We start from the raw sequence: 15258 nt of genomic DNA, 5'->3' as shown, positions 1-15258 counted from the left end.
TTCATCTCATCTTAACATCTAAACGAAGCCTAATTCTTTTTTAATTATTTAAAAAATAATATTAGATACAGTCATAAAAGAGTAAGAGTAAAGCTCTACATAGTCATTTTTAAAAAAAAAAGTAGAGTCCACCCAAAAAAATATTTTTTTTATGTGACACTCAAATTCAAATATTTTTTTCAAACAAATTACACGAAACTTGCAAGATCCATTAGAAACAAAATATATGAAGAAGGAATAGCTGGATAGACAAAAATAACACCACATCCGTAGTTTATTTTTGCTTTTTTTCGCAACCTCTACACCCACTTCAGAGAATCTATTCTATGGCTACAACCAATTAGAAGTGGACACGGTCTACAACTGTCCTAAACTATGAAAGTTTGTTGTCCTCTTCCAGTAACTAAAAGCACATATATTACAATGGAAGGTAATGGGGAGATACTCTTAAAGCACTCAACTCTCATTTGTAGATACTAGTGCACTTGAAGACGATGGAAACATCATCACCACCACCAACCCCTAAAAATTTAGCCTCTCAGATTCAGCCTCACATTCTGAACCTTAACAGATATCTGCAACTGCTGTTCCTCCATATTCTTCAAGACACTGAACAGTTTTGCTCGGTATGCTTCACATCGCTGACTTGCATTCTCCAATTCAGCAGTTAATTCCAGAATTTTCTCGTCCTGATCCTACAAAAGTGGAAAGAAAAGACTCTGCATATTAATTGAAATTAACATGCAGGTGTACATATAAGAAACACAACTCACACATCTAAGAAAGCATCTCTTTTAAATATTAAAAAATATATATATACATATCACAATTGACCACTCCAAAAATCTACTTCCCTTGCCCCACTCCCAAAAAGATCCAAAAAACCTACTAGCCACCTCCAAGACCTGAAAAATGGCCCCCAAAAATCAGAAGCGGCCTAAAGGTTAATAGAAAATATCAGAGGTTTTTTTTTTAAAACCTAAAAGTTTGGCCCCAAAAATTCATTAGGCTTTTTATGTTACGTTTTTAAGGTATATGAATTTAATTTATATATGATTAAATCATTTTGGGAATTTTTTTTTTTTTGGGAATTCATTTTTTATTATTCTCACTCTGCCACCTTTTTTTTTAATATTGGTCGTAGGGATCTGTAAGTTGGAATGAGAGAAGGCATTATTATCTTACAATAGGGTATGGTCATGTCCCTCCAAGAAAAAAAAATCCAGACTTCATCCCTGAAGTCAAGCTCTAGAAATCTTCCAAGCCACAAAACTTAAACTGTATTCTTGACTAAGGAGAAAAAATTATGGAAACGGCATAGAAGATGCTTGTATGTCAAAGTATAAGATTTTTCTACTTCACTTGTAGAAATTATTAGAATCAGCGATGGTAGTATTTTCAGAGATTATATTTCTACAAAGCATCGCCGGAGTATGTTTCTCATGGTACTAATGGCCATGGCCTTGTAGCTTAATGGCACATATTCCCCTTGTATAGGTGGACACCAGGGGTTCAACCCATTGTAGGTGGGATTTGTGGGCATAACGTTTCTTGTATCACTTATATTTCTTTTTTAAGGAAAAAAAAAGCATCACCAGTCGGACCATCTGACTTTACCATATTCAATCATTCCATTCCAGTAGAGGAAGACACTAGAGGATAATGGACTAAGGGAGAAAACAAACCATTTCTTTATCTGGTGATTATTTCTAAAGGCAGTATCTAGGTTTCCATGAACAAAAAAAATCTTGATTGGCTGATGCTTGAATCCAACATTGTAAGTCAGACCATTGCATCCAAATATTCAGTGGAATATGTGAACTTAGTGTTCTTAATAGAGCTCTTTTAGTGTGTCTCATCTTTAAACCTCCCAAGATCCATCCTATGCACCCACAGTTTTAGTCTGTACTCTTCTTGGTTTAATCAACCAGCACGAAATCAATGACATAACCCTTAAACAGACATTAATGCGGAATCAGACGAAAAAGGCCCAGTACAATTCATAACACAAGTCATTATTAGGATATACCCATGGTTTCAAGCTGATAGAGCAGCATTGTTAATATGAGGAAAAGACTCGGATCAGCAAGTAGAGAATATTTACAACAGGGAAAATAAATTCACAAAGATATGATGCAGAGGCCATAGGGGGGGAATATCTTTTACGAGAAAAGAACATACCATGGAGCAAGACTGAAGCTGTTGACGGGTATTAGCCAGGGTACTTTGAGTAGTGACCCCAGAACCTTGCTTCTTGGCTGCAGCAACCTTCTTTGCAGCCTCATGAAGAGCATCCATCGCAACATTATAAATATGCATGGATTCAGCCCCTTCTTCAACATATTTGATAGCCTCCCGTTGTAGAATGTCATAACGGGCAGTAGATGACTCTTGAGAATCACTTGGCAATCCAAGAGTGCGCTCATCCAACAAAACCCCACTTTTGGCATTTCTTGTCCACCGTTTCAAGATATAATGAGATGGAAGTGTAAGTACATTCATTACTCTAAATACTGCTAATATGTGTCTACATATAATACCTGAAAATTCAAACAATTGACAGCTACAACTGGCTCTCTTTTCAAAAACATTGAACCTAACAAAATTTACTTTGTGGTCTTCCCCAAATTTTGCCACCCGATACATGGTTTCTGATCCAGTGTCATCAACTATAGTTGCAGGATAAGCAAGAGTCTCAACCAATTCTTCTTGGAATTTCATAAATATTTTCCTTGTATAGAGATTTGCTGCTTGTTTTTCCATGGGAGATGGCGTTTTCAGAACAGGTGAAATATTAATTGTATCATAATCTGCTTTTATTTCCTTTTCATATCGACTAGCAATTGCTTTTTCATACTGCTTAATCAGCACCTGAATATTAGTTGATGCGTTTATATAGCCATCAAAGTATGAATTAATATTATCACTTCCTTGGGTTATGGACATCTCCCCGAAGAATGCATCCCGTAGATAAACTGGTACCCATTGTTGGCGAGCATTGTACATTGACAGAAGCCACTCATTATCCCCAAGATCATATCTTTGAAGAAGGGATTCCCAACATGACTCGAACTCATCCATTGTCTCTGTCAAATTGATGCACTTCTGAAATTCCGCTTCGAAAGTAGGGTGTGAGCGATATACATCAGAAAGCTTCTCTTGAGCTTCCCTGAACACATTCCATTTACAAAATCGGTGACGGGTTCCCGGAAACACTTGTACAACAGCTGCTCGTATGATTCTATCCTGATCTGTTGTGATTGAGATAGGATGGCGTCCAGACATTGCTGTTAGCCAAGCCTGGAATAGCCAAACAAACGAGGACTCCGACTCATTGAGGAGTAACGCACATCCAAACAATACCGGTTGTCCATGATGGTTCCACCCTGTAAATGGAGCAAAGGGGACACGGTAACGATTCATTCTATATGTCGTATCAAATGTAACAGTTTCTCCAAAGTAGTTATAATTCATTCTTGAATTTGCATCAGCCCAGAAGATGTTTCCTGTTGAATTCTCAAAATCACCCTGGACTGCATAAAAGAAATCAGGATCCTCAACCTGCATTTGCTTCAAATAATCAAAAACAATCTGGCCCCCACCCCCTAAAGTCCTCTGCCTACTACTACTCATATAATTCTGGCAATCAACTTTAGTAAATCCAACATTGTTAATACCACCCGATTCCTTGATCAACACAGACATTACTCCACTAGGACCCATTCCAGCCGCTTGAAGGGTATCAATCAGGCTTCGAGCAGGACCTGATACATGCCTATGTGACCGGAGGCAATGCACCTTATCCGGCGGCACAAGCTCATGATTATGTTCCTTCACTAGTTTTGACACCGCCCATTTTCCAGAACTCTGCTTCTTTACAGTCATCTGCGCCTTACACCCAACTCTAGTGATCGTCCGCTGTCTCTTAGACCTATTTTCAGCTCCCTCACGACGAAACCCTTCACGAGAACACACAATTTGACGGCATATGATGGACCCATCACGTCGGGACCGCTGGTACACACTGACCCGGGTGCTAAAACCAATGCGGCGGGCATACGAATTATAGAAGATACGCGCAGCCTGTTCAGAATCGAATTCCATACCCTCGTAAGGTTCAAGATTTGGGTCTCCATCTGAGGTTAAAAACCCGTGAGAAGTAGAAGGATTAGAACCTTCGACTAATTCATCATTGTAATCCCTTTCATAGTCGTCATCAGGGTGTTCTAAGTCGAGGGTGGTCGTTTCATCTTCCACAGAACCACCCATGTCGAACTCCATAACCTCATTTTCAATGCTCAGAGGTTCAATATCCATGACTGGCTGACAATAAAATGCCTAATTTGTCCATTAGCTTCCAGAATTTATGAAATGATAATTTTTTTGGCAAAAAAGAGTGGCTAAGGGTTTATTTTGCATCGAAATTACAGCAATTAATGGCGAAAGAGAGAGGAGCTGACTGACCAGGAGATCAGGAGCGTAGAGGAAGCTCAGAGGAGAAAATGAAGGATCTTTGAGTAGACGAGTTGCAGAGGATCATGCACAGAGATTGTCAGTACTGTGAGAGAAGCTCTACTCAGCTTTCAGTTGGGGGAGGAGGGAAAGGGAATTTTTGGGAGGTGGGTCTTGAGTCTAAACTCTTGACCCTTGAGGGTTTTCCGTCCGGTGCAAAAGTTGAGAGAGAGAATACATTCTAAAACTAATTCATAAATTGATTTTATAAGAATAGATTACATATTTTTTATAAATATACTCAAAATTTTATCTATTAAATTATTTTTCAACACCCTTCCTCATGTGTAAGTTAATATTTCTTTTTAATTTTTATCACCAGATAAATAGTAGACATCCCATTCGTCTTATAGTAAGTTCTAATATTATGAAGAAATTTACAGATTTAACTTATCTCATAAAATTATTTAATTTTTATAAACATATCCAAAATCTTATCTATAGATAATATGAATTATTCATCAACAGGGTGTAAGATCAATAACAATAGTTTAATTTTCCTAATAACTATATATATATCAAGTAGATAATTTCATCCCCATTTGTTAACAAAATTAATTATTTTTTTTTATCACGTGATATCCAAACTCGCGTTGACACGGTTTAAAATTATTTGACTTCAAAATTTTAAAAACTAAAAAAAACATATAATTAACTAAAAAAATTCGAAATAAAAACCATAAATAAACCTAAAAATTGAAAAGAAAAACTGGATGGCCAGATTTGGGTCACCCCACACTTCGAATCCACGTGGACGAGCCAATGACGGACACATCACAATGGACACTATTTCCTCAGTGAACATAGTCTCCATTTCGAGATTATTCATAAAAATCTATATTATTATGTTTAAAAAAAATTTTAAATTATAATTATATTTTTTTTATTCGTATTTATCAATGAGATTGTATATACAATCTCTCCTTCAGAAGCATAAATAGAATTTAATAATATTATATATAATCATAAAATATATAAATATTATATAATTTTTTTTTTAAAAAAATTTATATTTATTTATTTTTTTTAAATAATTATGCAATATTTCCGCATTACAAATCATTTCTCGATGCCGCCGCCCCAACATCGAAGTCTTCCCTAATAAAGAACAATCAAGTAGATCCATACCTCACCGTCAAATATGCTGTCGTGTTTCAGGGTGCCGAGAGAGAGACAAAGCCAAGCTGTGGAATTTCGGTTCCCCAGAGCCCAAACGGAGGAGGGTTTCTACTTGGAAAATGGAGGTCTGGTTTTGGAACATATCATTACTTCTTTTGATGGCAAATACAGTCCCTTTCGGATCTTCTCCAAACGAGAGCTCGACAAGGCCACCAACGAGTATCATGTGAATGGAATCTTACACGAGGATTTCAAGCATAGCCTCTACAGAGGAACCTTTGATGGTCGGGAAATATGTGTCAAGAAATTTCTGGCAACCTCATCTCGGATTCATAAAACATGGTGCATAAACGAGGTGGCGGTCGTATCTCAGATGAGCAAGCACAAGAATGTCCTGAAGCTCTTGGGTTGTTGCTTGGAGACTGAAATTCCGACGTTAGTGTACGAGTTTGCAAGAAATGGAAGTCTCTCCGATCATATATTGGACGGCCGTCGGCGGCTATCATGGAAGAGCAGGCTTAGTGTAGCGAGCGAAGCAGCACATGCAGTTGCGTATCTTCACAACGTCACGCCCGATCTGATCATCCATCGAGATATAAACTCGAGAAATATCCTCTTAGACGGAAACTTTGTTCCCAAACTGTTCGAGTTCGGTTTCTCGGTGCCTATTCCCTTGGGTGAAAAGCATGTAGATGCCGAAATTGTGGGGGACGTTGGGTTTATTGCTCCGGAATCGCTTAGTACCGGCAGGTTTACAGAGAAGAGCGATGTTTATAGCTTCGGAGCCATCTTGTTCGAGATTTTAACTGGAAAGAGTGCGAGGAACATGGTGCCTGAATTGAATTGCAGAGGGGAAAGTTCAATCTCAAATGCCAAAAGTGGCAATTGGACAGAGAGAGAGAAATATTGAATCCTATTTGAAGGGTGATCTATTGGGTGAAGGAGACAAGAAACAACAAATGGAATGTGCAGAGATCGCAGTTAGATGTCTTGAGGTGAATGCTGATAAGAGGCCTACCATGATAGAAGTTTCACGATCGCTTAGAGAGATCAGAAGGCTCGGCTCCAAAACACCCCAACATAACGTGAAGTCGTGAAGCATCTCTCATGAATAAACAAAGAATGTGTGATTAGAAAGGTTGGAGATTTGTGAAATGTTTGAGCATAATCAATTTGACCAACTACAATTCTCTACTACACATGATCAACATCCTCGTTGTTTCATGACAAACACACTGAACAATATTGATCATCATCTTTTCATTATTTCCTGATGTAATATCAAATAATTGAAAAACTATATAATTTTTACTTATCTATCTATCATTTCATTTCATATCATGAAACGATGAAAATCATTTTTCATAGCATGCAGTACAGACCGCCTGGTGCTTGTCATCTCTAAGATCCTGATAAAATGCAGCGGACCGAACAATGGCGGAGTCTGCAAGTCTGACTTGCAATTCAAGTATGAACCAAGCGCAGTATCAACACAAGTATGCCAGACTAATCACGCCAAAACTCTTAAGAATACTATCGTTATGAAACACTGATGCACCATCGAAATGCAGCATAACAAGATAGGCAGCTACTTCCATGGCAGGCACATAACCCTGCTGTATCAGTCATCAAACTATGACATATGCAGTCATATGAAACAGTGACTATCAACCTGTGCAAAACGCCTTGATGCTATTGATCACATGGAAGCTTCAAACCACATAAAACTAAGTCTCTATAATAAAAAAACAAAACTTCATCTCTTCCAGAACTTAAAATACAATCCTCGATTATTTTTTTCAAAAAAAAAAAAAGAAAGAAAGAAAAACTAAATCAAAGATCAAATTCAGTTCCACACCTACAATTTCAGGATGTAAATATTTGAAAAAAGTGGGTGATATCACAATTATTTTGGTATTTAAGTTACGTGCACATCACATTTAAACGAGAATAACTATATTTGTTGAGAATGGTTGGATGACGGGGAAGCCATCACCGAGAGAACGTCTGTCACAGAAGCCATGACACTCAAAGCTGCTTTCAGAACATCCTGTGAACACCCTGGCTTTACAATAGTTCGTACCTGGAGAGAAAAAAAAGAGCTCGATGAGAAAGAATTCACAAATGGAAGGAAGTACAAGCCAAATGGGCAATGCATAGATGATGCAGACTAAAGGAAGCTCAAGGAAACAATCTCTAATTCCAAAGAATCTTGCAACTTAGGTTCATATTTAAAGAAAAAAAAGAAAAAAAAGGGGTACATATCTCAAATATGACAAATCCCACTCAGTAGGAATGCAGTAGGAGATGAGGCAGGCATGAGGCTTAAACTTGATTCTCCAAAGGCTACTCCAGTTGGTAATCAAGTCTTGTATCGTTTCAATGTATTATAGTAGGAGCTAGGTTTGTTTTCTATATATATATATATATATATATATTTATTTGATAAGTAAATACAAAGATAAAATAATTTTTTACAAAAAACCAGTTATATGTTTCCACAACTTTGCCTTGTTAGGGGCATCGATGTAATTTCATCATTTCTGTTGTGGCCTAAAGTTCAAGTTGTGAAACTTCCTATAAACGGGTGTGGTTCTTGCAGTTCAATGGAGAGAACAAAGCCTTGAGAAAACTTTTTCAGCAATTACGATCTCTTAGGTTTGTGCGATGAAATTCTAATAGGTGTAACAAGTTTGTGTGATGTAACGATGGATTTATAAAATTAGTAAATGTGACACGAGGAAGTGTAAGCTTGTAATGAAATAAATAATAAAAAAAAAACCAAAACATCATCTTTTAACATCTCACAGAATTAAATCCATCAACAGAAAGTGATAGATTACAGAACCTTGCAGCCTCGTTTGTTTTTAGAGATGAGTTGAGATTAAAGTTAAAAAAAATTGAATAAAATATTATTAAAATATATTTTTTAATATTATTTTTGTTTTGTGATTTGAAAAAGTTGAATTGTTTATTTTATTTTGTGTGAAAATTTGAGAAAATTGTAATGACGAGATGAGAGAGTTTCAAAGTTTTGGGTTTTAGTCTTGAAAGCAAACCAGGAACAGTTGTAGCAATGTATATATCCTGCATGAATAAAACTAAAAAATTGAGACCATAGTATCGTAAGCACCTTATCAAGATATTCTTGCAATTTCTTGATGCGGCCCATGTAATCCTGGTCTTCAACGCATAGACTTACAGCCTTAGAATCAGCACCAGGACCATCAAACTGAAGAGGTCCTGGATTTCTGTATATGTCATCCATCAAAAATTTTGATGCATTTTGCCTCAACAGACTGCAACCAAAGTTATTCACCACTTTAAAACCAGAGTAACAATAAAACCTCATGAAGCAAAAATCAATGCTTAATCAAGTAAACTGAGGGGGCCAAAATTGAAAGAGAGAGATTAAAAAACAATTACCCCATCAAAAAATAAAAATAAACGAAATCAATTCAAAGTTAGCCACAATATCCTTATTAACTTTTTATTCTTCTCTTTTTTTATAAGTAGCCTTTTTATTTTTTATTTTTTATTCTTTTCTTCTCTTCCTATGTCCTAAATTACATGGCATCTCACATGCAATCACTAGGAGACTTACTCGTATGCTTTGCCTCTCAAGTCCACAGTTGCTGGATGAATGGCAGGTTTTCCTATTGACAAGGCCCCCGGGCTTTGAGACCAATGCTTCACAGTCATCATTGCCTAATGTTCATCAAGTACAATCAATGAAGTCAACGGCCTCGACAATTGCAAGAATTATCAAAGAACCAACAAAAACTCTGGACTGCACTTAACTTGGAAAATAATAAATTAAGAAAAAATTTAAAATTTGTATTTGTTATGAAGGAAAAGCGCTAAAAAAACACACTGAGAAAGAAAACCCTACTGTAATTGGAGCAGCACCACAACGCCAATTCTTCACTGGATTCTTCAGGTTAGTTATAGTTGCCAGGTAGCCATTCAAACCAGCAGCTAAAATATGATAGCAGATATGCCCAAGAATCTGCAAGAATATCATCTCAATGTTAACGTAAGAGGAGGGATATTAATAGCTAAAAATGCTGAGACAAAGAAATGCCTAACGTTTACATACAAAGGCATAGTCACAATCAAATTTTGATGGTAATGACCCCCGAGCCTGATAACCGAAGAAGTGGCAGATAGCATTAAATTTCTTCCCTTTGTATGTGCCTTCTTTCTGTTCAAAATGCAAAAGGCATCAGCAACTATGAATCTTGTTGCGTTAAATATACCTCAGCATAAACAGTTCTGGAAACAATTCTAGTCTGTTATAATTTATTATCCCAAAAAGCAATCAAATGCTAATCTATAATCATGATTCAAATTCATTAAGCATCAGACAAAATAAAAGTACAGGATAGAATACAAGTCAAACAATAACTATAATTCTGGTGAATATTTAATGACTACACACAACATAAACTTCAGTAAGGACTAACAGTCTTAGGAATGGAAGCAAAATTCCATGTTAAAGCAAAAGAAGAGAGGCAAGATTAGCAGCAAATAACTAATGCACTAGATGGATTTTGCATTCTGTGGGGAGTAATAAGGCCCATTGGATGCCAAATCATTCCCCTAAAGAAATAAAAATAACTTTCTCAGGCACCATAACACAGAAAAATCCCCTTGTTAAAAATAGACATTCAAGTAACAAGAGGAAAAAAATATTTGAGATATCCCAACCAGAAAAAGATATCACGAAAAAAGAGAAAAATTTCAGTGCCGTCAGCATAAGAACAAAGCATGAAAAAACTATACATGTATAAGAGCAAACATTAAAAGAAGAAACAAGAATTGTGTACCAGACGCCTGTTCATTTCAGTCTCCACAAGATGTGCAAAAAGTTTCTCTGTCTCGATCTGCACAACAAAGTAAACAGGATATTAGAGATCTTAAATTTAATGTGTTCTTTCCATAATGAAAGTATCTGAAGCCCATTACCTGGGATAATTGTGCGGAATCATCTGATTCAGGGTAAAGGAGCAGCTGTAACATTCAAAATCTTAATCTTAGATGGGCCCTAACTCATTAAAATTAAATTAAGTGGAATGTCTTTCAATGGGAGAAGCATGGGAAATTGGAACCTGTTTCCTAATAAAGGGAGGCAAAAATTCAAACAAAGCAGATGCCCAGGGTGAAAGTTGAGAAAAAATGTTATCTGTAGAAACACCTTGCTTGAGCAAACCATGGATTTCCTGAGGCACAAAATGTCAATGTTAAAGCACAAACACATTAATTAGCTCATTAATGTCACATGAAAATACAAAAAGAAATATAAATTTGTAACCACATAGTTTTGGATGGAAATAGAAGCCATTACTTAAAGAAGATGCTTCAGGATTATTCATCTATGGGGGCAGAGATAGAGAGAGATGGAAAGAGAGACATGGGTGCTTCAAAAGGAATTATTATTTAACTACCAAAGTTACCTTCAAAAGAGCATAAACTTCAGGAATGCTTTCTATAAGCCCTTCTGGTAGTAAGATAACCCCATGGTACTTGTCTGGTCCAAATAAAAAAGATCAGATAACAAAAATTGAAATTAGCACCAACCATAGCATTAAAAACCACTAAAACTATTTGAAACCTTGTCCTGCCCTGTCTTGAACTGCGTCACAAATTTGTTTTGTGATATCAAAAATAGTAAGCTTTGATGCAGCCACCTCCTCCCCAAGAATAACCTGCAAAGAGTGTATCAACTATCAAATTACAAGTAGAACAGTGATCAAGAAAAACGTTTAATTTTAATTGATAAGTCATAATGGTGACATCGTGTCCAATGGCATTAGAAAAAATTAATACTAACCATGTTCGGATGGGACTGGAGGGTGCACTCTAGAGCAACGTGTGATGCCTTCCGACCCATGAGTCGGATGAAATAATAATACTGAAATGGAAAACAAGTTAGGTAGATTTTTCAATTGAACAACATAAAAAAGGAAGAGAATAGATACCCAAGAATTGATAAACCATGAAAAAGATTGCACAGCAAGATCAATAATCTTACACTAATCAACTACCACTGAAATTAGACTGAAAAGATCAGATATTTCACAAGAACTGAATTAAGGACATTAATCCACTACCTTCTCTGCAGAGAGTGCATCAGTGCAAACATTACTGATGAGCTGGGAATTGACCTGAAAAATTAATTAACTAATTAATTCTCATTGCCAAGACTCATCGATTACAAATGGTCTCATAACATATAACATAATTTTGAAACTCTTCTAACAAAAAAGGATGAGATTTAGGCCTTGTTTGGAGAATGAGATGAGATTAGAAATTTGCGAATAGTAGTGAAATGGTTTGAGTCAAGATGTTTTATTGGGTTTTGGGAAAGGAGAGAGAAAAGGTTAAATAAAAATACTATAAAGTTAAAATATTATTAGAATATAACTTTTATTTTGGAATTTGAAAAAGTTGAATTGTCTTTTGTGTTTTGTTTGGAAGTTTGAGAAAGTTGTAATGATTAGATGAAAAGAGTTGAAGATTTGAAATTGAAAAGTGTTTGTTTTTTAGTGATGTTTGGGAATAAAATTTTGAGATGAGATGAGATGTGTTCCCAAATGAGGCCTTAGTAGACAAGTGTACTACATATGTTTCCAAGATCCAAACAGCTATATGAATAATCTTTTTTTATTTTTTTGATAATTGAGGATATCCGGGCTAGCTTGTGCACACATCAACTAATCCTGCGGGGCCCTGAAGTTAACGACCAGGTAAACCTCCAATGGCCCTAAGGGGACTTGAACCGGTGACCATTGGAGAGCAAACCCAAGGCAGGACCAGCTGAGCATTCCCTCAGAGTTATATGAATAACCTAATCTTATTAACATGCAAGTATGCCTCAACACAATAAGAGGCAGAAACCAAATACATAAAGGGAATGGGGTTTGTTATCTTCAGTGAGAATCAGATTTTCAAGCATGATATCCCTAGACTACTGATGCAATAGGATTTCCTTTGGGTGATTAGGAGTAATTTCTTAAACATGCAAGTACACCATCAACATAGCTTAATTAATACCTTACATATTGTGTCAAAACCAACATTAGTTTCCACAAATTGGTTCCTGAGATCTCCATTCAGAGTGACAGGTACACCAACCACCTGAGAAATTCATAGAAGTTCAAATGATAAGACTATAGTAGAGCAAAATAATATTTAAATAAATTTATGCAAGATGCAAGGAACAGAACCGCAATAGAAAAACTAAAAAAAATCCATTAAGGGAGAAAACCACCTATAATATGACTGTTCACTGGAGTATTTCATAAATTCAATCATATAAAATTCACATGCTAAATACCTTTGTGGCACATTTTGCCTCAGCAAATGTTTCTGCGAGCTGAGCAGCATCAGTGTTTGATGTCACGCCTTCAAAAACATCAAATTCATATTCAATAACTTCAAACTAAAAATATATATGCCAACGTTAAAAATAGCCACGTCCATAGTACCTCCAATAATGACAAGGCCATCCAATTTCAAATCTTTACATGCAGTTAAGGCAGCATTAACTTGCTCGGTTGTTCTAATTTGATCTTTTGTCCGTCCCAGCAAATCATAACCACCTAGTGAAACACAACCAAAATAAAGATCATACACTTCAATGCATGGTGATTTAATATTGCAACAAGAAGATTTGCTTATACAACCACATACCTTGATTTTTGTAGGTTGAAAGAATGTCATCTGTTATCTCAAGAGTTTTCTTTGCAAATAAACCTTCTGAACCACCTGTTTGCAATTACAAGGGCATTGTAATAAGTAAATAACTATAGCTTACTGCGAAAATGCACCATGCTCTCATATGCCAACTTTTTCTCACCATCTTCCCATATGCCAACCAAATTGGGAATGAAATATGTTACAGAAATGCAACCTAACTGCAGCTTTCTGAAACAATTTTTTAATGTGAAGCATATTGCACAACGAAACATGTCAAAAACTTCATAGAGAGAATAAAAATAGAGGGTTTGGTTAATATATACACGCATAAAACACATGTAAAGACAAAGGACAAATACGAATACCAACTAGTACGAAATAAACAGATAGTAGAACAATAGAAAAGGCGGTTTACCTAGAAATCCAAGTAAAGTACTACTAGGGTTGTGGATTTTAAGAGCGTCGTGAAGACCCCATATAACATTATGTCCTCCAGGAGACTGTCTCCCACAAAAGACTATTCCCACCCTGTTAGAAGACAATCCATTGGATACATAAGATTAATAGTAAAATAAACAACTGAAATGGTAATCAGATGGGTACCTAATTGCTGGATGCTCAGTTATAATCTGAGCATCTGGTACTTTTGCTGTTGCCCTGAGAAAGTGAGCCAAGGGCTGACCATAAGTGTGGGGAAAATATCGGCATATGCTGTGGGCATCATTGGGGTCTATCACAGTAGTTGCATCACCCAATTCAACCCTGACAGTGGTTCCCTGTATCATGACCATGTATGATCACGTTAGAAATTATTCCAATCCCGTCAAACTTTTACCAACCAGGAAACACCCGTCTAAACTTTCATTAGTGCTATTTACATTGGAAATATTTTGAGGTTCAAATACTTGCAACAACCCGTTATATGTCTTACTTAGTCTCTAGCGAACATTCCAAATATGCGTGCTCAAATAATAAGATGTATTTTTTTCATTTATCAAAAAACCCTCTGTTTGAATCTCACAGTCAGATAGTAATCTGCAAAATAGGCATTTGATTAAAAAAATCCAAATACATCTCCGCAACACTACGGTTGCTTACTGCGAGGCGATGGCAGCGAACAATTACAAATATAGAAGCAACCAAAAAATACTGAGACAGACCGAGCGGCACTAGACAACAATAGATCTAATCGAGCAGTTCCATCAATTCTTTGAGATGACAACCGAACTAGACATCAATCAGATCACAGATTTTTTCGAACGCATAGAGAGCGACCCATGGAACAAAACAACAATTTAAGTTCATTCACCATGTTTGCGGGAAAAAAAAAAAAAAAGATCTTAGACTACACACGAAACACAAAAAGTGAAAGAAAAAGAGGATCGAAACGAAACAAGCGGAAGCTCCGATGATTTAGCAACTCTAAAAATAGGCGTCAAAATGGAGAGTGCAAAAACCAAACGTGTATCGAGAGACAGTAGTGGGGACCTGAAGACAAGGAGGGAGTAGGGGTTGGTAGAGGGATCTGAGTTTTTGAAGATCGGAGAGTTCCCTGGGAATGCCGTAGTCTGAATCCATCGAGAAAATCTCCCTGTGTTCTCTGCGTTGTTGTTGCTGGTGGTGTTGGTGCTGTGGGTTAGGAACTTAGGAGGGGCTTCAAAAGACAGCTTATATAAGGTGGAAAGCGACCGGGCGATACAACCAACTAACCCGCAGGTTTGGTCGACTCGCCTGTGGTCTATCTTATTATAAAACTCACCTTCGTTTCTTATTTTATTACACAAATGCCACTGATACCCTCCTTATTTTAAACCCTCTCTGAGATCTTATTCCATATTCCAAGGATGTCCCGCATCCATCGTCATCGTTGGTATTTACTTCATTGCCATCGTCTTTCCCGTACCCAAAAAAATAATTCTTTTTTAT

General features: G+C 36.5%; 3 protein-coding genes across 5 annotated transcripts; 1 reads left to right on the top strand and 2 right to left on the bottom strand.

Annotated features, from left to right (window-relative positions):
* Positions 1-256: 256 nt before the first annotated feature.
* On the bottom strand, positions 257-4684 carry LOC109007721 (protein FAR1-RELATED SEQUENCE 5-like). 3 transcript variants are annotated; one of them, XM_035683069.1, is made up of 3 exons: positions 4465-4684; positions 2182-4338; positions 257-695 (listed from the first exon to the last, which is right to left on the bottom strand). In XM_035683069.1, exons 2-3 carry the CDS (start codon positions 4315-4317, stop codon positions 531-533), a joined length of 2301 nt encoding a protein of 766 aa, XP_035538962.1. In that variant the 5' UTR covers positions 4318-4338; positions 4465-4684; the 3' UTR covers positions 257-530. The 3 variants fall into 3 exon arrangements, with proteins under 3 accessions (XP_035538962.1, XP_018843065.2, XP_018843064.2); XM_018987520.2 differs by having other exon boundaries at positions 2182-4319; XM_018987519.2 differs by having other exon boundaries at positions 2182-4684.
* A 910-nt stretch (positions 4685-5594) lies between these two features.
* On the top strand, positions 5595-7445 carry LOC109007723 (non-functional pseudokinase ZED1-like). Its single transcript, XM_018987522.2, has one exon. The coding sequence runs from the start codon at positions 5654-5656 to the stop codon at positions 6539-6541; it is 888 nt and encodes a 295-aa protein (XP_018843067.2). The 5' UTR covers positions 5595-5653; the 3' UTR covers positions 6542-7445.
* LOC109007722 (pyrophosphate--fructose 6-phosphate 1-phosphotransferase subunit alpha) lies at positions 7338-14993 on the bottom strand. Its single transcript, XM_018987521.2, has 19 exons — positions 14821-14993; positions 13936-14108; positions 13748-13860; positions 13327-13401; positions 13122-13235; positions 12971-13038; positions 12688-12771; positions 11745-11798; positions 11465-11545; positions 11246-11339; positions 11088-11161; positions 10743-10853; positions 10600-10644; positions 10461-10517; positions 9731-9835; positions 9524-9640; positions 9236-9339; positions 8765-8930; positions 7338-7714 (listed from the first exon to the last, which is right to left on the bottom strand). Exons 1-19 carry the CDS (start codon positions 14908-14910, stop codon positions 7586-7588), a joined length of 1854 nt encoding a protein of 617 aa, XP_018843066.1. The 5' UTR covers positions 14911-14993; the 3' UTR covers positions 7338-7585.
* Between the last annotated feature and the right edge of the window lie 265 nt (positions 14994-15258).

The sequence above is a fragment of the Juglans regia genome, chromosome 11 (genome assembly GCF_001411555.2).
Source record: "Juglans regia cultivar Chandler chromosome 11, Walnut 2.0, whole genome shotgun sequence".
Lineage (NCBI taxonomy): Eukaryota > Viridiplantae > Streptophyta > Magnoliopsida > Fagales > Juglandaceae > Juglans > Juglans regia.
The sequence above is the reverse complement of the archived record's forward strand: the minus strand, read 5'-3'. Positions and strand labels throughout refer to the sequence as shown.

Excerpts from the sequence above, each read along its gene's own strand:
- LOC109007721 (XM_018987519.2), bottom strand. The coding sequence starts at position 4,317 with ATGGATATTGAACCTCTGAGCATTGAAAATGAGGTTATGGAGTTCGAC. Across the intron at positions 696-2,181 it reads AGCTTCAGTCTTGCTCCATG|GATCAGGACGAGAAAATTCT; the intron begins GTATGTTCTTTT and ends CCACTTTTGTAG.
- LOC109007723 (XM_018987522.2), top strand. The coding sequence starts at position 5,654 with ATGCTGTCGTGTTTCAGGGTGCCGAGAGAGAGACAAAGCCAAGCTGTG.
- LOC109007722 (XM_018987521.2), bottom strand. The coding sequence starts at position 14,910 with ATGGATTCAGACTACGGCATTCCCAGGGAACTCTCCGATCTTCAAAAA. Across the intron at positions 13,402-13,747 it reads TACTTTACTTGGATTTCTAG|GTGGTTCAGAAGGTTTATTT; the intron begins GTAAACCGCCTT and ends AATTGCAAACAG. Across the intron at positions 8,931-9,235 it reads TTGAGAGGCAAAGCATACGA|TCTGTTGAGGCAAAATGCAT; the intron begins GTAAGTCTCCTA and ends CTTTGGTTGCAG.